This window comes from Phodopus roborovskii, unplaced genomic scaffold (genome assembly GCF_943737965.1).
Source record: "Phodopus roborovskii unplaced genomic scaffold, PHOROB, whole genome shotgun sequence".
Taxonomy (NCBI): Eukaryota; Metazoa; Chordata; class Mammalia; order Rodentia; family Cricetidae; genus Phodopus; species Phodopus roborovskii.
Window position 1 is genome coordinate 11,394,504 of NW_026126517.1, and position 17,807 is coordinate 11,412,310.

The window sequence follows — 17,807 nt, forward strand, 5'->3', positions numbered from 1 at the left end:
CTTCACCCATGTGCCCTGACTTGCATGTGTGTGCCTGTGCAAGTGTGATGCAAATAAATAAATGCTAAAAAAAGAAGTGACCAGAACCAAATTGGCTTTAAATTGAGTGGTGGTTTGGTCTTGGCTATCAGCTCTCTTCTGTATAGTCTTAGATGTTTTATTTGTTTCCTTTGGACTTAAGTTTTTTATTAAAATCAAAGGCTCTGCTTATAATTTTCATATTCTCTTTCAACATCTTAATTATACTAATGTTAGTAACAGTTCCCCCTCATTTGTATAGCAAATACTTGTTGAGTAGTGTAGGCATAGATTTATTCTATTTTTTTAATTAAGACTTACGCAGATTAGTTTGTCAGATTAATTATTTTCAAAGACTTCATGGGGAGTAACTAGATGGCTCAGTAGTTAAGTATGCATACTGCTCTTATAGAGACCCAAGTTAACTTCCTAGCATCCATATCTGGTGGCTTTCAGCTACCTGTACCTCCCGCTCCAGTGGATCTGGAGCCCTTTCCTGGACTCTATGGGACCTGTATTCATGCATTCAAATTTAAGCCTCACTTATATATTTTTTTAAAAAAATATTTTAATAAAATTACACAAAATTAGTATTTATTAACTAGTTTAAAACTATTAGAAAATGAACTTATTGCCAGAACATATTATATAACATAAAATTATTTATTTGTTTGTTTATTTATTTATTTTGAGGCAGGGTCTCTCTACATAGGGAATTAGCCATGGCTATCCTGGAACTTACTCTGTAGATCAGAATGGCCTCAAGCTCATAGAGATCTGCCTGATTTTGCCTCCCAAGTGATGGGATTAAATGTGTACCACATGCCGGCAAAAATAAGAATTTTTTTGTTTTTAATGTAGACAGATTTGTATTTGACCATAAAATCCTATTTATATGGACTTTTCATTTCCCTTGGCCTCAGGAAAGCAAACTGAGTGTAGATGACATTGGGATCTCCTCTAAGAACAATAGTTGATGAGGTACCTATGTACCAAGAGCAAATCTTCAAATGTCATTGTCAGACTTTTTAAAAAGGAGCCCAGTATTTTAAGAACAGACTCTACTCAGCTCATTATTCCTTGCACCTACACCAGTCATTTGTAAGAGTGCATATGGCCGATTGCATGGAGAAGTATGAGTGGGAAAATGTGTTGGACATCTCCGAGGGAGGTGTTACTTAGCATTTCTTATGCAGTGTTTTTTTTTTTTTTTTAAAGTCTTCCAGGTAATTATTTCCTCCCACTGTTATAGAGAGAAGATAGTTTTTGTGAGGTTTGATATTTCAGTAAAGAGCTCGGGTGCTGAAGCAGTGAATGATGGATGTTTATATATCCTATTGCCTGACGAGCACCAAGTATAGTTTCTAGGTTTATTCTCCACTTGTTCGAACTTTGTACTTCAGTTTTTATGCTCTAGAAAGACACACCTTTCCCTTTTAACCAGCAACTAGTGCAGTAAAGGTTGGCCAGCAGCATCCTGGGGTAGAGCCATGAACTGGTGCACTGATGTCACTATGTCCTGGCTGTCATGTAAAGATGAATGCTGTGTATACTGGGAAGGTTCTTTCTGCCAAGCTTTCTCCCTACTCTTATTAGATATTTGTGAATTCTGAGTTGTGGGAACCTCAGCAGAGCTAGTAACTGCTCTAGGTTACTAGTGAGCCTTATTTTATGTAGTTAAATGTATTGTAAAAAAACAAAAAACAAAAAAACCTACATGAATTTTGTAACCTTTAAAAGCCTGTAACAGTTGAAGGAGTGCATTTTTTATAAGAGCATTTTTATATGACCCCTTTTAGAAAGACAATATTCAAAAATTTCAATTTCTCTAATGTAAATTCTGTTGAAGGTCTTTGTATTTCATATACATTCTGGTATAGATAGATGATAAAAATTCAGAAGTTAAACTCTGTGTGTGTGCGCGCGTGTGTGTGTGCATGCTCTTATTGGACATGGGTATTTCCAAGATTCATTCATTGCTTTATTTGTACAGTATATGCTATGCTTATTTTCTAGGGCTTTGACAACAAAATACCAGAGACTTTGTGGCTTTAATACTAGAAATTTATTTTCATTAGGTCTAGAAGTTATAAGTCCATTACTAAAGAGTTGTCAGTTTCCCTTGAGGCCTTTCTGAGGGCCCTTTGGTCTATCTCATACCCATATTTGAAAATGAGTAGGGTCTTCTCTAAGTTCCCAGGCCAAAGGTAGTCAGAACTTTGGGTATTAGCCATGCCTGATAAGAGACTGAGGTCCTTGTGAAGAATGCCTTGGAAATACTGCAGTGTAGTGATACCTGCCTTACTCCTGTAGTCAAGTGCATTTGAGAAGAGCCTATGTGAGGCTCACAGGCTAGCCTTAGGCCCTCCTCATTGTGTCAGAAATCCCTGTGGCATTAGGTACTCTCCAAGCCACAGAGGACTAACAGGCTTAGTATGCTCTCCAGTGTTTCTCAGCTAGAATTGCTGGAGATCTTGGAGGGATTCCTGAAGCAGTGAAGTCTTCAGTGGTGCTCAGGTGACAGGTGGGAGTCTCTGTCAGAGGTACTGGGCATACATGAACATTACATCACACCAATGAGGAGGAGCCATGTGTGGTGACAGCCTGCTTGATAGAGGTGCATAGGAAGTGAAGGGTTTGGCTTGGCTTAGGATGGCTGTGACTGCAGTCTTCATAGGAATCTTGGTGACCATGTACAGATGACTCAGTAGAGGGGAAGAGGGGAATAAGGACGTAGGCTGCTGCTTTGCATTCCGAAGACAGTCTTCTAGGATGTCATCTTTTGAACACTGCTGTGGGCCTCTGAAATGTCCATGCTGCAGCTCTGCTTGGCTGATGAGCTTTGTCTCTTTGTCAAGAGCCCACTTGTGACAGGACTGATCCCACATGGAGATCTTTCCTTGTAATTCCTGGGAACTAGCTGTACAATTGCTGTGTGATGAAATTGCTTTGCTATCATTTTTTTTTAAAAAAAACAAATAGGCTTGAATTTTAGTAAAGTTTTGGACTTCAGATTAAAATGAATAAGTAGTTCACAGAATTTCACAGAATCATTTACCCCATAATTTTTCCATTACTTATATCGTGGTTTATAGTGCACTGATTATGTGGCAAGCACAGACCTTTGTCCCTCCTAAGCTGTTGGCAGAGTTCATCTGCAGCACAAAATAAACATTCATTCTAGAAACTGGTCTGAGGTGAAGTACAGGCTGGACACAGATAAGAAAAGTTCAGTCTCAGTTCTGTTGGGAATCTCCCCTCCAGCCTCTCTGTCCCCCATTCCAAACCCTGCCCCCCACCCCGAAAGCCCACAAAGAGGAGGTACCTCTTCCAAAGCTCAGAACCCTGCCTACAGGGTATTAAGACCTGGACCTGTGTGATTTCTCTCCTGCCTTTCCTGAGAGTCACCCCGGAGTTACTTTGTTCTATTTATCAAAGCTGATCTTATTAATTTAGCTGGATTTGATTTATTGCATTGGCAGAGAACCTACTACCAAGGATTTTAAAATACTACCATCTTTTGCTGAAACCAAATACTTGCCAAGTTCCTGTCCCACAACTGTTGAAAACCAGTTTTTGACTTGGTTTATAATTAATGAAGCAACATTGGTATACTATTTTAGCTATAGCCAGTTTTTAAATTAGGATGCAGAGTATTGTATATGTTCTGTAGGTTTTGACAGATCTTATGTATTGGATATGCCATAGTTTATGTTTCCATTCCCTCACTGAAAGACATCTTGCTGCTTCTGTGTTCTGGCAAATATAAGTAAAGCTGCTATTATGTCTATTTGTACATTTTCTGTAGATTTTAAGCTTTTAAGTCCTTTGGATAAATACCAAAGGAATGTGGTTGTGGGATCACATTGTAAGCATACATTCAGCTTTTAAAGAAAAGACCAAAGTGTCTTCCAGAGTGGCTGTACCATTTCATATTCCTACCAGCTGTAGGGGTCCTTGCTGCTAACTGTCCATGTTCTTGTGTGACAGCATTCAGGTTTTGGGGTCTTATCTATCACAGTAGGTGTTTAATGTTGTTTGTTTGTTATTGGAAACAGGGTTTCTCTGCATTGCTTTGGAGCCTGTCCTGGAACTAGCTCTGTAGACCATGCTGGCCTCAAATTCACAGAGTTCCACCTACTTCTGCCTCCGGAGTACTGGGATTAAAGGCATGTGCCACCACTGCCCCGGCTAAGTGTTTAATATTACATGGGCTGTCTTAACACTTAAGGTCATACTTACTACTCTACTGCTGTCAGTGGCCCTTTCTACACTGTCTTTGCCTCTGATGCTTCAGCGTCCGTGTGTATAAGAACCACAAGTGAAATACCGTAGAACCCTGAGTCCCAGGACTAAAGCCCCGAAGTTCTGCCTCAGTAGTTGTGGGGTAGGATGCCAGAGCACCTCTGGCATGTTTTGTTTGGGTGCTGACTAGGAAAGCTCAGGTAGTCAGCTGGTGGTTGGTTAAGACCAGCAGTTTGCTACATTATTCTCAGCACATTGTCCTAGGCCAGACCATAATTTAGCTGTGGGAACAGAAGGGTAAGTTCATCCATGTGTTTAAATTATACCAGGATCCTCTTTTCTTTAAACTTTTGGGAGTAGGAAGTGTGAAATTATATTAACTACAATGATTTGAAATTCTGAAATATATAGTTTTTGTCTCCTAAGGAATGTATTGAATCTTTTTCTTTGTTTTTGAAGGTTTTCATACTATTATATACTTTAGGTGGAAAAGAAGCCTTCACTGTTTTAAAATAACTGGTATGACTCTCAGATTCATGGTCCTAGGCATAGACCACTCTTAGGATTGTAGAGTAAGGGCTTAGAACATTTTTCCATAGGTAAAAGGCATCATTCATGTATAGTGGGAACATCTTTAATCATTATTGATTTAAGTACAATGTTCTCAGAGGGTTTTTGCTTTTGTCTTGGGGATGGGCTCCACTTGCATCAGAATGGCCCAAGAAATTTGTTAAAACTGGATGTTGGTATCTGCATCTCAGGGCATGGAACAGGAGGTTGAGTTTTATGGCAAGTTCGACAGGTGATTTTCATGGCATATATAAAGCCCACTGATTCAGCCTCATATTGTTAACTGTGCACAGACAGAGGGAGGCAATAAAGTTCAACAGTTGCTCTGTCTTCCCAACTTACAGGGTCTTCCTTACTTACATTGACAGTGCTTGAGTGTTTCTGTGCACAATAAATCAAAGCAATACTGCCTTTACTAAAGAGTTTAATGTGCTTCTATGTAACTGATTGTCATAAAAAAATGTAGATATTTGGAAATCTTGTCCCTTATAAAAAGTTGTACCTTATTATAACTCAAAATATAGCAAAATGTTTCTTTTCTAAATGAGTAATGAGAAATATTAATATACAATGGATTTTATCTAGAACAGCACATATTTTCAAGAGCAGAGGGAATATATGATACAATAGAAGTCATTTCATAAGTACATATATAAACTATTCTAAGTTCTTTTCATTAACCTTTAATTCTCACAACTTTAGGTAAGAGTTCTTTTATTGCATTTACATGTAGAAAAAAACAAAACAGTCTACTATTCACTGCAGAACCCACATAGAAACAGGCATTCTGGTAAAGAATAGGTCACAGTAGCAATTAATGAACTATAGTATTCTGTACTTCTCTCCTTGTAAGAATTCTAGATTTATGTAGTGATGACAGTGGACCATCTGGTTCTAAACTGTCACTTATGGATAGAAGTCTGGAGAGAATACTGGGGAGATGAGTCAGTGATCAAGGTGCTTCATATACAAGCAAGGGTACCAGAATTCGGATCCCCAGATCACAGTAAGTGCTGGCTGGGTATGGAGACTAACTTGTAATTCTAGTCTTAGAATGTAGAAATAGGTTCTCCAGGGCAAGATGGCTAGCAAGACACACTATGGGTTCTGGTTTTGATTGAAAGACCTTGCCTCAAGAAAAATGAGGTGGACAAGCTATTAAGATCCCTAATATTGGGGCCTGGAGAGATGGATCAATGGTTAAAATAACTGACTGTTCTTTGAGAGGACCCAGGTTCAATTTCCAGCACCCACATGGTAGCTCACAACTGTCTGTAACTCCAGTTCCAGGGCACCTGACTCCCATGGCAAAGCACCAATACACATTTAAAAAAATTCCCAATGTCATCCTTGTCTCCAAATGTATGTGTAGACATGTATTTGTGTACATGTGTACCCTCACATATGTGTGCACCCACACACATGCAAACTGGCACACACAGGTTGACACACACACATGTTGACAGATACACACAAAGAAAAAAATCTAGACACAAAAATAAATTTAGATAAATTGTTTTATTTCATAGAAATAGCAAATACAAAATATAGTCCTGACAGGAATACTAAAAATACAGAACTGAATTCTGACCAGCCATGCCTTAGAACACAGAAATGTGCAAATTTTATGTATTTTCATTCACTGCTGATGTTTATGTTTTCTAGCTAGGTGCCATTGTTGTCACTGATGTGCAGCGGTGAATTTGCTACTGCATAGCTTTTTACTATATACCATCAGAATATATCCTACCAAGTGGTAGCTGATACTTCCAACTTAACAGAAGCCATCGATAAGACGACTATGAGCAATAGTTATTAAGCTCTTCAAACTCTGCCTTCTCCCTGTTTGATAACTGTCTTCTAAGACCCTTTCTTATGACTCTGCAATAAAAGTTACAAATAATACCTCTGCCTACATGTATATACAATGTCAAAAACAGCTGAAACTTTCACACACAAAAGACATAAAAAGCAAAATAATTTCTGTCTTTTAAAATACACAAATATTTAGATATAACTATTTAGGATAAGTGCATGGGAAATTTCCTACTTTAAAAGGAGTCCACAGACTAAACAGCATTATTAAACATAACAAGGCCCGTTTATAATAGCATCAAAAATATGCAGCCATAAAGATACCTCTGAAAAAAGGATGTGAAAGATATGTATACTATATACCACAGAACCTTGCTGGCTGAAATGAAAGACAACACAAGTAAATGTAAAGGTGTTCCATGATTGTGTGTTGGCAGGCTGCACTTTTAAGCTATTGTTTTCTTCCCAAATTGATTCTACGTAAAAACCTTTTGTAGAAATTGATGAGAGGATTAAACAACTCACATGGAAATGCAAATGATTTAGGATAGGCTAGAAAGCTAGCACAAAGTGAAGGTCTACCATAGACCTTCTGGATCAAGAGCTTGTGGTGTTGATGTCAGCTTAGGGGAACAAGATAGTCTAGGAATAGACCCACACATATATTGACAAGTGATTCCAACAACCATCACAAGTCAATTCAGTGAAGGAATGATTTATTCTTGCCTCCAAGATGAACTTTATATGTTGCATCAACTGTGAAAATTATTTCAAAATTCATCACATACCCAAAAGTAAAGTATAAACTATGAAACTCTTCAAATGAAGAGAAAATGTCTGTGTCTTTGGATTAGGCAAAGATTTTTTAAATGTAACCTCAGATGAACAATTCATAAAATAAATTTAATTTTATCAAATTGTAAAAAGCACCATAAGAAGAATAGAAAAATGAGCACAGATTGGGAGCAAGTATTTGCAATAATTCTATCTGATAATGAACTTGCACACAGAACTTGTGAATGAATTCCAAAACTAAGAAATGGAACTTGGTTTCAAAGATGGGCAAAGATTAGAACATATGCATAACCAAAAGGATTTGGATGGCAAACATACAGATATTTTCAACACCAATAATCCTTAGGAAAACACAGGTTAAAACAGTGAGGCATAGCCCCATAACTTAAGAGGCAAGTCTAAAGAATTAGAAATTTTGTACAGTGTGGATTAGAATGTAGGGTTCCACACCAGTTTGGTTTATAGTTTGTTGGATTTTTAGGTGAATTGTATACCTATTGCTGGGAATTTGACATTATGCTGACCCCACCCCCTAACAATGAGTGGGACACGCATACCAGGTTTGGACACATCATGGCTACATCATGCATTAAGGGGCGTTAAGGGGCTGCCTAAGGACTCAGTGCCCGCGTGCAAGCTTCCCATTGAAGCAATTGCCCCTCATCCTCACTACCTTCTAATCTGCTCCCAGTTGGCCAACATCCCCCTTTATTTTCTCTCCAACAATAAACTCCACATGGGCGTGTTGAGTGTTGTGTTCATGTTTCAATGCCTGCAGCTGCAACAAAAGAACAACACCTGTTACATAGATTATCCCATCCCATTCCCAATGAATTACCCAAGAAGAAAGAATGTTTATGCAAAACTTTGAACATGTATGTTTATAGCAGCTTTATATAGATAGTCTAAGACTGTAAATGATTTATCTGTGAACTACAAATTAATGATTAGTCATATGGTAGCATCCATACCATGAAGGTTTATTTAAGAATTAAAAGGAATTAGTCATTTATATGTGCAGCTACACAAATGGTCTTCAGAGTAGTTATCCTGTATGGAAGAAGACAGATAAAGCAGCTTTATTCCACAGGATCTCATTCATAGGAATCATAGGAAATTAAAAGTAATGTACAGTGGTGTATAGATGTTGCCTGGCAGCAGGGGAAGAGGGTGAGATGTGAGGAAGGAAGAATGACAAGGGAACCTTAGGGTTGGTGAATGTATTTAAAAGCTACCTTGACTGTGGTGTCAGAACTTACTAAAATGTACTTTTAAACATGCACAGTTCATTGTTTACCAGTTGAACTCAACAAAGGTAGAAGAAAAAAAATGTCTAACCCACTTGACAATTTCTGTGCCTCCTACATCCATTTACTCTTCATTTTACAGATTATATGTTTTAAACTATCTTTTTATTACTCTGTTCTTACAGATTTACAGTGAAATTCTGCTTCTTTTATCTCTCATTCCTTCTATTTTGAAAGACACATTGCTACTAGATTTCTTCCTAAAACAGACCTTCTGTCCCTCTGCTACTCAGAATTTGCTGGCTTTATTTCCTTGCTTGCTATGATGAAATGACCACTCATGACTCTGCCCGCATTTTCTTATTCATTCATTCCCTCTCTGTTTCAGATTTCTATTCTAGTGCTCTCTCTTTTAATAAGATTTAACTTTTAGTTATGTGTATGAATGTATTGCCTGCATATGTGTAAGTACATTGTGTATGTGCCTTGTGCTGGTAGAAGCCAGAAGAAGAGCATTTTATCCCTGGAACTGAAGTTACAGGCATTTGTGAGCTGCCATATGGGTGCTGAGAACTCAACCCAAGTCCTCTGCCAGTGCAGCAAGTGCTCTTAACTACTGACCAATGTTCTATTTTATAAATTTACTCATTGATCATATTTAACCGTTAACCCACCTTCCTGCTTTTGTGTCTTTCTTAAGTGATAAAGGAATGTAATTGCAGTTTTAAGGAAATTGTAATTTATTTTGTCTTACTTGGCATTTCCTTGAATCAGCTCAGAAAAGAAACAGAATCTCCTCAGGAATCTGCTCCACACTCTGAATTGTGATTGTTGTTATTCTACTGTCCTTCCATTTCCTGTATTTACTCTCTATCCAATCTATATTCTAGGCTCAGCATTACATTGAAGGTGAGAAAAATATTTTCCTCCCAGACCTCACAAATGTATGATTGGACTCGACTCTTAAAACAAAAGGCAGATTAACAAGAGATAACCAAGTTAAGATGTAGTGCACGCAGCGTGAGACAGCCTCAGGGAACGGTATCTGCAAACCGTAGTCAGGAGGCTCCTTTCCCTTCAACAGAGGAACAGTTAGTTAGTTGATTGTGGAGAAATGAAAATGTAAGGGAAAGCAATCCTAGTTTTCCAAAGGTGGTGAACTAGTAAGGCAAATGAGGGAGAAATGATCTGGAGGAGTCAGGTTGGCTCCCAAGAGCTTGTTGATGCCATTGCAGGGTTATATGGAGGAAGGATGAGATTGAACATCCTCTAGAGTGAAGAACTCAGTCCTTTTACTAACATAATGAATTTCTGTCCTGCCTCAGGCCAGGCCTTCTGAAACTTTCCCCTTGTAACCACTCCCACTGGAGAATCAGTGAACCAGAAAATAGCCTTGGGTATACAGGTATAAAATATAGAATTACCAATCAAATACTCAATAAATTATAAAGAAATCTACTTTAAACCAATTCTTTGGTATACATATACTCCTATTACTTGTTGATGACATGTTTGTTTAGCTTTACATACAAATTAAACTTTGACTACATATTTCATTATCTGGGATGTAGAACATCATCGGTATTTTCATATTAGACTGTAGTTTTGATCTTGTGATCACAAATGTTAAGGTTAACACTTTGCATAAATACCTACTGTAGCATATTAGAAGTATGTTTAGGGCATTTCAGAAATGGTTGTAAGTTCTGTCCTAATTTCTAAGCAAAATTTATTTCATGATTTTTATTAAACAAGACTCAAACAGCAGTTTTATTTTGTTTTTGAGGCAGGGTCTTTCTTCATAGCCCTGGGTATTGTGGAACTCACTATATATAGACCAGGCTGTCCTCTAACTTACCTCTAATTTACCTGCCTGCCTCTGTGTTCTGGGGTTAAAAGTGTGTGCCACCATACTGGGAATCAGCAGTTTTTACAATCAAGCATTCTAATCAAATATGATCCAAAGATGCACTAATTTAATAGTTACTAAAGAATTATGGCAGGAAAATATTGGAAGTCTTTGTTTTTAAACCATTATAGTTTCTGTAAGAACAGAAAATTTTGCACATGCAGTAATGACACTGTAACTCTTAACATTCAGTAGTCTCACATCTGAGCCAAGGTAATTGTATGGTGTGGAGGTATGTGCAGTGCAAGTGTGCACGTTGTGGGCTCAGAGAGCAAACTGAAGTGACATGAGACAGCCCAAGGAAGCCCTGCCAGAGACTTCTCAGGTACATTAGTTTTTGGTTTCCAATTACTTTTTTTGGTCATTTCTTGTACAGAAATGTTTTAAGATTGCCAAATTTTTATGACCCCCACTTATGTAATCTTTAAGAAGCTGAGCTTTAGGCAATCAAAGGGAATATGGAGTTCTCCTGTATTTTAGTTGTCTTCAGCTCAATGTTCTTTGTATTCTGAGGAGGTAGACTCTAATTTTCATCAGCAGTCATGTATGACAAGTATGCTGCTAAACACTGCATCTGTCACCACTTGTGGTGATTGGCTTAATGCAGAAACATATATATGGTTCTTCGTATTCCTCCTGTCTCTGTTCTCATCAGTATCAAGTTGCTGTCTTCTTGACACTTCACTTGATTGATTTGCCACAGAACTTAGCAAGTTCTGACCTTTTTTTCCTCTTGCCTTGGTTAGGGTGTGTTCTACCATTCGACTTGTACAGTTTGGGGAGAATTACCTTCATGTTCTCTTTGCTCTGGACTTTTTACTCCCTGAGTTTTAAATAGCATGTTTCTGTCAACTCCCAGATTAACATTTCAATCTCTGACCTTATTTCTGAATCCCAAATCAGTCTGTCAGTCTGTAAAACTTTTATTTTTTTTTTTCCAATGGAAATTAGGGAGTGGGAATTTCAGAAGACAGTACTGAATGCTTTTGTAGGAGATGATGAGTAGGGAGAGGAGAGACTCAAGTGGAACTGCATAAAGGAACCTATGAAAGAACCACTCACCACCAGTAAGTGTAACCAGACACAAGATGAAGGAATTGAGAACTCAAACCCCAGCTTTTAGATCCTTTTTTGTAAGAGTTTTTGCCTGTTTTGTTTGTCTCTTCCTCTTTATTTTTGAAAAGTGCTGTTTTCTACTTCTAGCAACTTACTGGAAATAGAGAGCTAGATCTAGTTTTAAAATCTTAGACTAATTGACACCCATCACCTGTCATCTGCATATATGAGGTGGTGTTGGAAAGGGCCTGGAGGTCAGACAGGATTAGTCTAAAGCAGAGTAGAGTCTCTGAGAATGGTTGTGGAATGGGGGAATATAATTTGCATTTCTATGAATTTGTACTGGTTTGAATGTCCTCTGTTATGTGGTTTTCTTCAGAAATAGGATGTGTAGTTATAAAAAATAATTAGTTTACTTTGGGCTGTTGCCGGATTTGGTGTGGTACAAGATTAATATGGGAGGAAACTAAGGCTTTAAATGTTCAAATGGTTAACAGGGTGTTCATACTAGACATGGAAAAAAAAAGTTGAAAGAGACTGTACTTAAAGGCTTTGCTCTTCTGATAACCCCAGAGTTGCCTAGCCACAAATTAAACTTTAAAAGTTCATGAAAGTTAGTGCTATGCAGGTTGCGGTCATGTTGAAATTCCTTTTTAGCTTTCAGTTGGCTGCTTCAAAGACACAGTATTTAGAAGAAGGCCTCCTCCTGCAATTGCAGGTTGGCCGAGTGGTCTAAGGCACTGCGTTCAGAAGGAGGCCTCCTTATTAAGCGAGGATTCTTTTCTCTTCCTACTTGTACCAAAGCTTCAGGCTATTTCTGTCTCGCCTTTCTAGCTAACATTTTCTTTAATTTGCATCAAAATATTTTTAGTATGCTCATTGTTGAAGCTAAACTGGACTCTCTAATTAGCTTTCATGTTCTCAAGATAGGCCCAGCCCACCACAGTTCTTCCTGTCTTTATAAGAGTCTAAGTCTGAACTGATACTTGCAAACCTACTGGAACAGTGGTACACAGGTGTAGGATCTAGAAGACAGCTACAGATTAGGGGTGAGCTGGAGTAACTCGTAAAACTATGAGTTAGTGTAGTTATTAAATAAAACCATTATAAAAATTGAAGTGTGTAAGTTTACAATAAATTGTAAGGAGTATGGTTTTTTCTCCCGCCGCCGCACCAACCCCAAATAATACACAGAGACTCTGTATTTGCTATTACGCTGTTGGCCAGTTATTTGTTTCTTATAGGCTAGCTCTGTCTTAAGTATTAACCCGTTTCTATGTATTTCCACGTGGTCTTACCAGCGAGAGGCAGCTGGCGGTTCTGTTCTCTCCAGACTCTCCATCTCGACCCTCTTTACTACTTCCTCTTTCCTCCTTGTCTCCTAGTCCCTCCTATCTTCATTTTCTATTGGCCAACAGTGCTTTATTCATTAACCAGTACGAGAAACATATATACATCTCATAAATGAATTGTATTAAAATACAAATGGAACCTCTTGAGGTTCCATTCTTCTCATGGGTTTGTATGATACAAATACTACATTACCAAGTGCTACTCTGCATCACTTTTCAATCTTGTGCCCCATTAACACTTTAAAACCAGCTGTGGTAGGGGTGTTTATGCCACAAGCGCTAGCAAATGCCATAAAATCAAAAGTCATTTTCTTCGTTGGAGACTGTTAATAAATACCAGTGTATTTCCAGGTTTAATATCCTCTCTGACTTCTCTCTTCATCACAGAGACTTACAGGGAAGCTATTGAAGTAGTGTTCCTCACTTCTATTTGTGAGCCCTCCTCACTCTCTCCCAGCTTTTCTTCAAATCAGTCTTTCCCCTCTTTCAGTGTCATTCTTTGTTGCCTTCTTCCATCTTCTCTCAAAAGCCGAATCTCGTTTGACTCTGGATGATTGATAGGCCTGATTCTGTTCCCAACACTGATACAAAAAGAGTAAGATGAGAAACAAGATGTCACAGCAAGTAGATCCTATTACCAGAGCTCTAAACACTTTAACTACTTAACCCTTGGAATGTTGGTATGTACTGGAGTAGTTAAGTGTCTGTCTGATGAATATCAGTGTTCATTAACTGTTTCAGGGTGAATAGTACTTTGAACAGAATACAATTTCAGTTGTTCATGATGGATCATTTATAATAGGAACATAAAACCTGTTTGCCTTCTACAGATGTATAAAATTGTCTGTTTTAAATAAAAGATTCTTCCACCATTAGGAATGCCTTTGGCTTTAAGGAAAAGAAATTAAGAGAAAAGATACATGTTGTCTACAGTTGAGTCAACAGCTTAATGATGGTAGGCAAATGTTACATGCAGTTTCCCACCAGCCTGTTCTCAGAGTTTCATCAGCCCCAAATAACACATAAAGATGCTGTATTACATATAAAACTGTTGGCCTGTTACTAGCATTTCTTATTAGCTAGCTCTGTCTTAAATATTAACCCATTTCTATTAATCTAAGTGTTTCCATGTGGTCTTATTTTACCAGAGAGGGTCCGAACCTCTTCTCAATTCCCTACATCTTGATTCCTCTCTACTATCTCTCCCAGAATCCTCGAATCCTCCTTGTGCCCTAGTCCCACCTATCTTGAATTCCTATAGGCCAACGGCTTTATTCATTAACCAATAAGAGAAACATATTTGCAGAATGTCTCCCATCAGGCAAAGGCCTCTGAGATTCTGTAGGCCTTTCCTTGTGGTCAAGTGATGACTGAGATGCCTGTAAGCGCAAGGAGAGACGGGAGAATAGCATGACATTGCATTCACATATGTCTTAGTTTCACTTGAATGCCAAATCTAGAAACCAAATATTTTGTTTGCCTAATCTTATAATGTGTAAGAAAGCACCGAGAATATTGATTAGAATTAGATACTCAGTCGATCTATTATATATCTACACAGGATGTGAAAATTTTTCTATATTCTAAATAGCACATTGAGACAAAGTTAAAGTATACATGGTGACATAGTTCCCTAAGAAACTCATCAAGCTTTGAGCAGTATTTGTAGGGAAATGATAGGAAACTCATTGTTTGCTGGGTTTCAGATAACTCCTGAGTTTTTCAAGACAGTGTTTTTGTGTTTAACAGCCCTGGCTGTTCTCCTGAACTCTCTCTGTAGACCAGGCTGGCCTCAAACTTGAGATCTGCCTGCCTCTGTCTCTTCTTATTGATGGGATTAAAAGTGTGCACCACCACACCAGGCAGGACTAGGTATTTTTAGTTAAACTCTTGAAGTGTGAGTGGTGAGATTCCTCACTTCACAAGTTGAAAACTAGGCTGTTTACTCAGGGCCGAGAGCCTAGGAAAGTGGGTGATGTGCTTTTCCAGTCTGGTCTTTATGACAAATTTCAGGTGTTTGCAAATTAAACTGAATTAAACTATTATGGCAGGGATAACGTGAGAGTAAGTTAGCTTGTATACACACAGAGAAGACACTATTCATCTAGTGGAGGAGCTAGAGCCCTAAAGTCTTCAGTAGCCAGCACACTGGGATAATAACATAGCATTTGACAAGTGATTACTATGTGCATTCTGGTTAACTAATCTGTTTAATCCCCATATACACCCTTATGAGATAAGTATTATTATTATTGTGTTTGGAGAGAGTAACTGAATTACAGAGAAGACATGTTGCTTATCTAATCTAGCTAGTAGCAAATTCAGGATTGGCCCAGTGTTCTTGCTTTTGAGGCTGTCCTGTTAGCCAGTGTGTTATGTATCCTCTTGTAGAATACATTAAAAACAAAACAAAGCAAAAAGTTTTTTTCAAGTTGATTCCTACCCAGTCCAGTCAATCTTGGAAGGATTTTACTTTTTTAGAGAAACAAGAAAATGGATAGAATATATGGTAAGAGAATTTTACTACTAAAACATACTTAATTTTAATAATTTTTCATTTAATAATTTTTAAGGCATGTCTTTAATAATCCCTAATTCAAATTTTTTAGACAAAATTCACACTCTATTAACAACTCAACTTATGATTATGTCTTTGTAATTTTAAGACACATCATAGAGTATTGATCCAGAAATTGAAATAAGAATGTAGCAAATGCGTCTATGAAAATAACCCCACACAGATGGGCACTATACAGCTCAGAACTTCGTGAGTCATACTCTTGGAACCAAGACAGTTCCATTCTTCCCCAGTCTGTCAACAAGGGGAGATGCAGCGAGATGTAGTTTTCATGTTTCATCTTTAACATCTGCTACATTGCATCCCATTTATGTCCCTGACTGTGGAAACATCTATAAATATTGGTAAAGATTTTCTTTATATGTTTTCTCTAGGGTGTTTATCCCTGTAGCCATTCTCTGGGTCACACCATACTTCTCAGTGCCTGGAACTCAGTGTTTTCTAAATACACCTTGTTGGGATTTCACCTAAGGCCGTGCAGGCAGCTTTGATGTCAGGGCAGTATATGTGCTCTAAAAAACCACAGTCTGTTGCACTGGGTGGAAGGGCCTTTTCCTTCCTTCCTGCTTCCCCTTACAACACTGCTGATTCCTTGGCAGCCATGGCTGTTGTAATTTTAGATGAGTCATTATTTCATAAACTTGGTTTTATGTGTTATTTTTAAATGAAACCTCCAGGAGAATGAAAAAGATACTCAGACCAATTTGAATTATGGTTTGGTGTTAGTCTTTAAAAAAAATAACACAAACGTTGATTGTAGAGGTATCAATACAACTAGATTAAGATTTCAGCAAAGTGAATTACTAGCTAGTTATAACTTTACCTATTTGATACTTGGCTTGTAGTCTGATTAGCTATTTTGGTTGGTATAAAAGAATTTTAGGGAATTTAAAACTCTAACAAAGCAGACTTAGATATTTAGACAAAAAGAAAAACACACGTAGCTTCATATATTCATAGCAACAGACTGTTTTATTTGTTTGTGTAATTGTCAACTGGTATTCAGAGACTTGGAATATTAGAATCATTTGGGAGGGGCTGTGGAGTACATTACTGGAACTGAGTTGGCAGTGTTCACACACTGGTCTGTTTGCTGGTTTGGAATCCTCTCTTTGTTGCTCTCTTTAGGTGGGACTCTTCCCTGGTCATTGTGTCGAGTTAATTAACCAGAAAGTTCCCCAGTCAGTGACCAACTCCGTGCCAAAACCAGGTGAGTGCACTTCTCCATTGTGTGATTGTGGCCAGCTGGTTGCAGATAACATACTGTGTATTTCAAGAAAGTGTTTTGCTTGCTTTGTTGTTCTTTGTGTTTATAGATAAAAATCCATGTTTTTAAAATATGGTTTGATTTTTAAATGCCTCCTTTTTTGAAGAACATGTCACAGAGAATTATGTACATTCCAAGTTTTAGACAGTTTTAATGAACTGTGGGTTGTGTAAGTTTTGTCATCATTTGCTCCTACAATTACATGGGTAGGAGACTAGATACTGATGTATAAGGTAAGTACAAGTTAGAGAAGTAACACTGGAAGTCACCTGTGGTAGCTTTTGTCTGTAATTCTAGTATGTGGGAGGTAGAGGCAAGAGAATCAGGAGTTCAGGATCAGACTGAACTATGTCTGAATTTGAGTTCAACCTTAGCTACATGAGAACCCTTTTCAAACAACAACAACAACAACAACAACACACACACACACACACACACACACACACACACACACACCATATGGGGGGGGGAGGATGAAAGAGAGAGACAGACTGCCTGACCTATCTAATCTGGGTGGTATAATCAGTTGAAAATTTAAATTTGCAAAGAATATGTATTCTATCCATAAGCATGGGCATAAAAAAACTGTTTTGAACAACATTTGTAGTTATTTCTGTAGTTTATTTTAAATTTATTCATGTGGTTTCACCTGGGCAGGATTCTACTGAATTCCTAGTGTAAGGATGCGTGATTTGATAGGCATTTTATTTTTTCAAGAAATGTTCTTGCTGTGTGGAGCAGCTTGGCTTAGACCTGCAGTCGTCTTGTGTCTTCCTAGTGAGGATTAGAGGTGTAAACTACATGCTTTGGCATAAATTTTTAAAAAGAAAAATAAGAACAATGAATTTTGGAGGAAAGAAATAGTGAAATTTACTTTTCCTAGGTTTATTTCTTCTGCTCTTTCCCTCCATCCTAATGAAAGAAGAAGAAATTTCTGGGCCCTCAAATTCATTTG

General features: G+C 37.9%; 1 protein-coding gene across 3 annotated transcripts in view; it reads left to right on the forward strand.

The window, feature by feature from the left end:
- The window catches only part of Arhgap32 (Rho GTPase activating protein 32), a 230,322-nt gene that overhangs the window by 158,797 nt on the left and 53,718 nt on the right, over positions 1 to 17,807 (forward strand). For all 3 annotated transcript variants that reach the window (XM_051197026.1, XM_051197027.1, XM_051197028.1), the window contains one exon: positions 16,714 to 16,795. In XM_051197026.1, the coding sequence (XP_051052983.1) occupies positions 16,714 to 16,795 (82 nt within the window). The remainder of the gene's footprint in view (positions 1 to 16,713; positions 16,796 to 17,807) is intronic.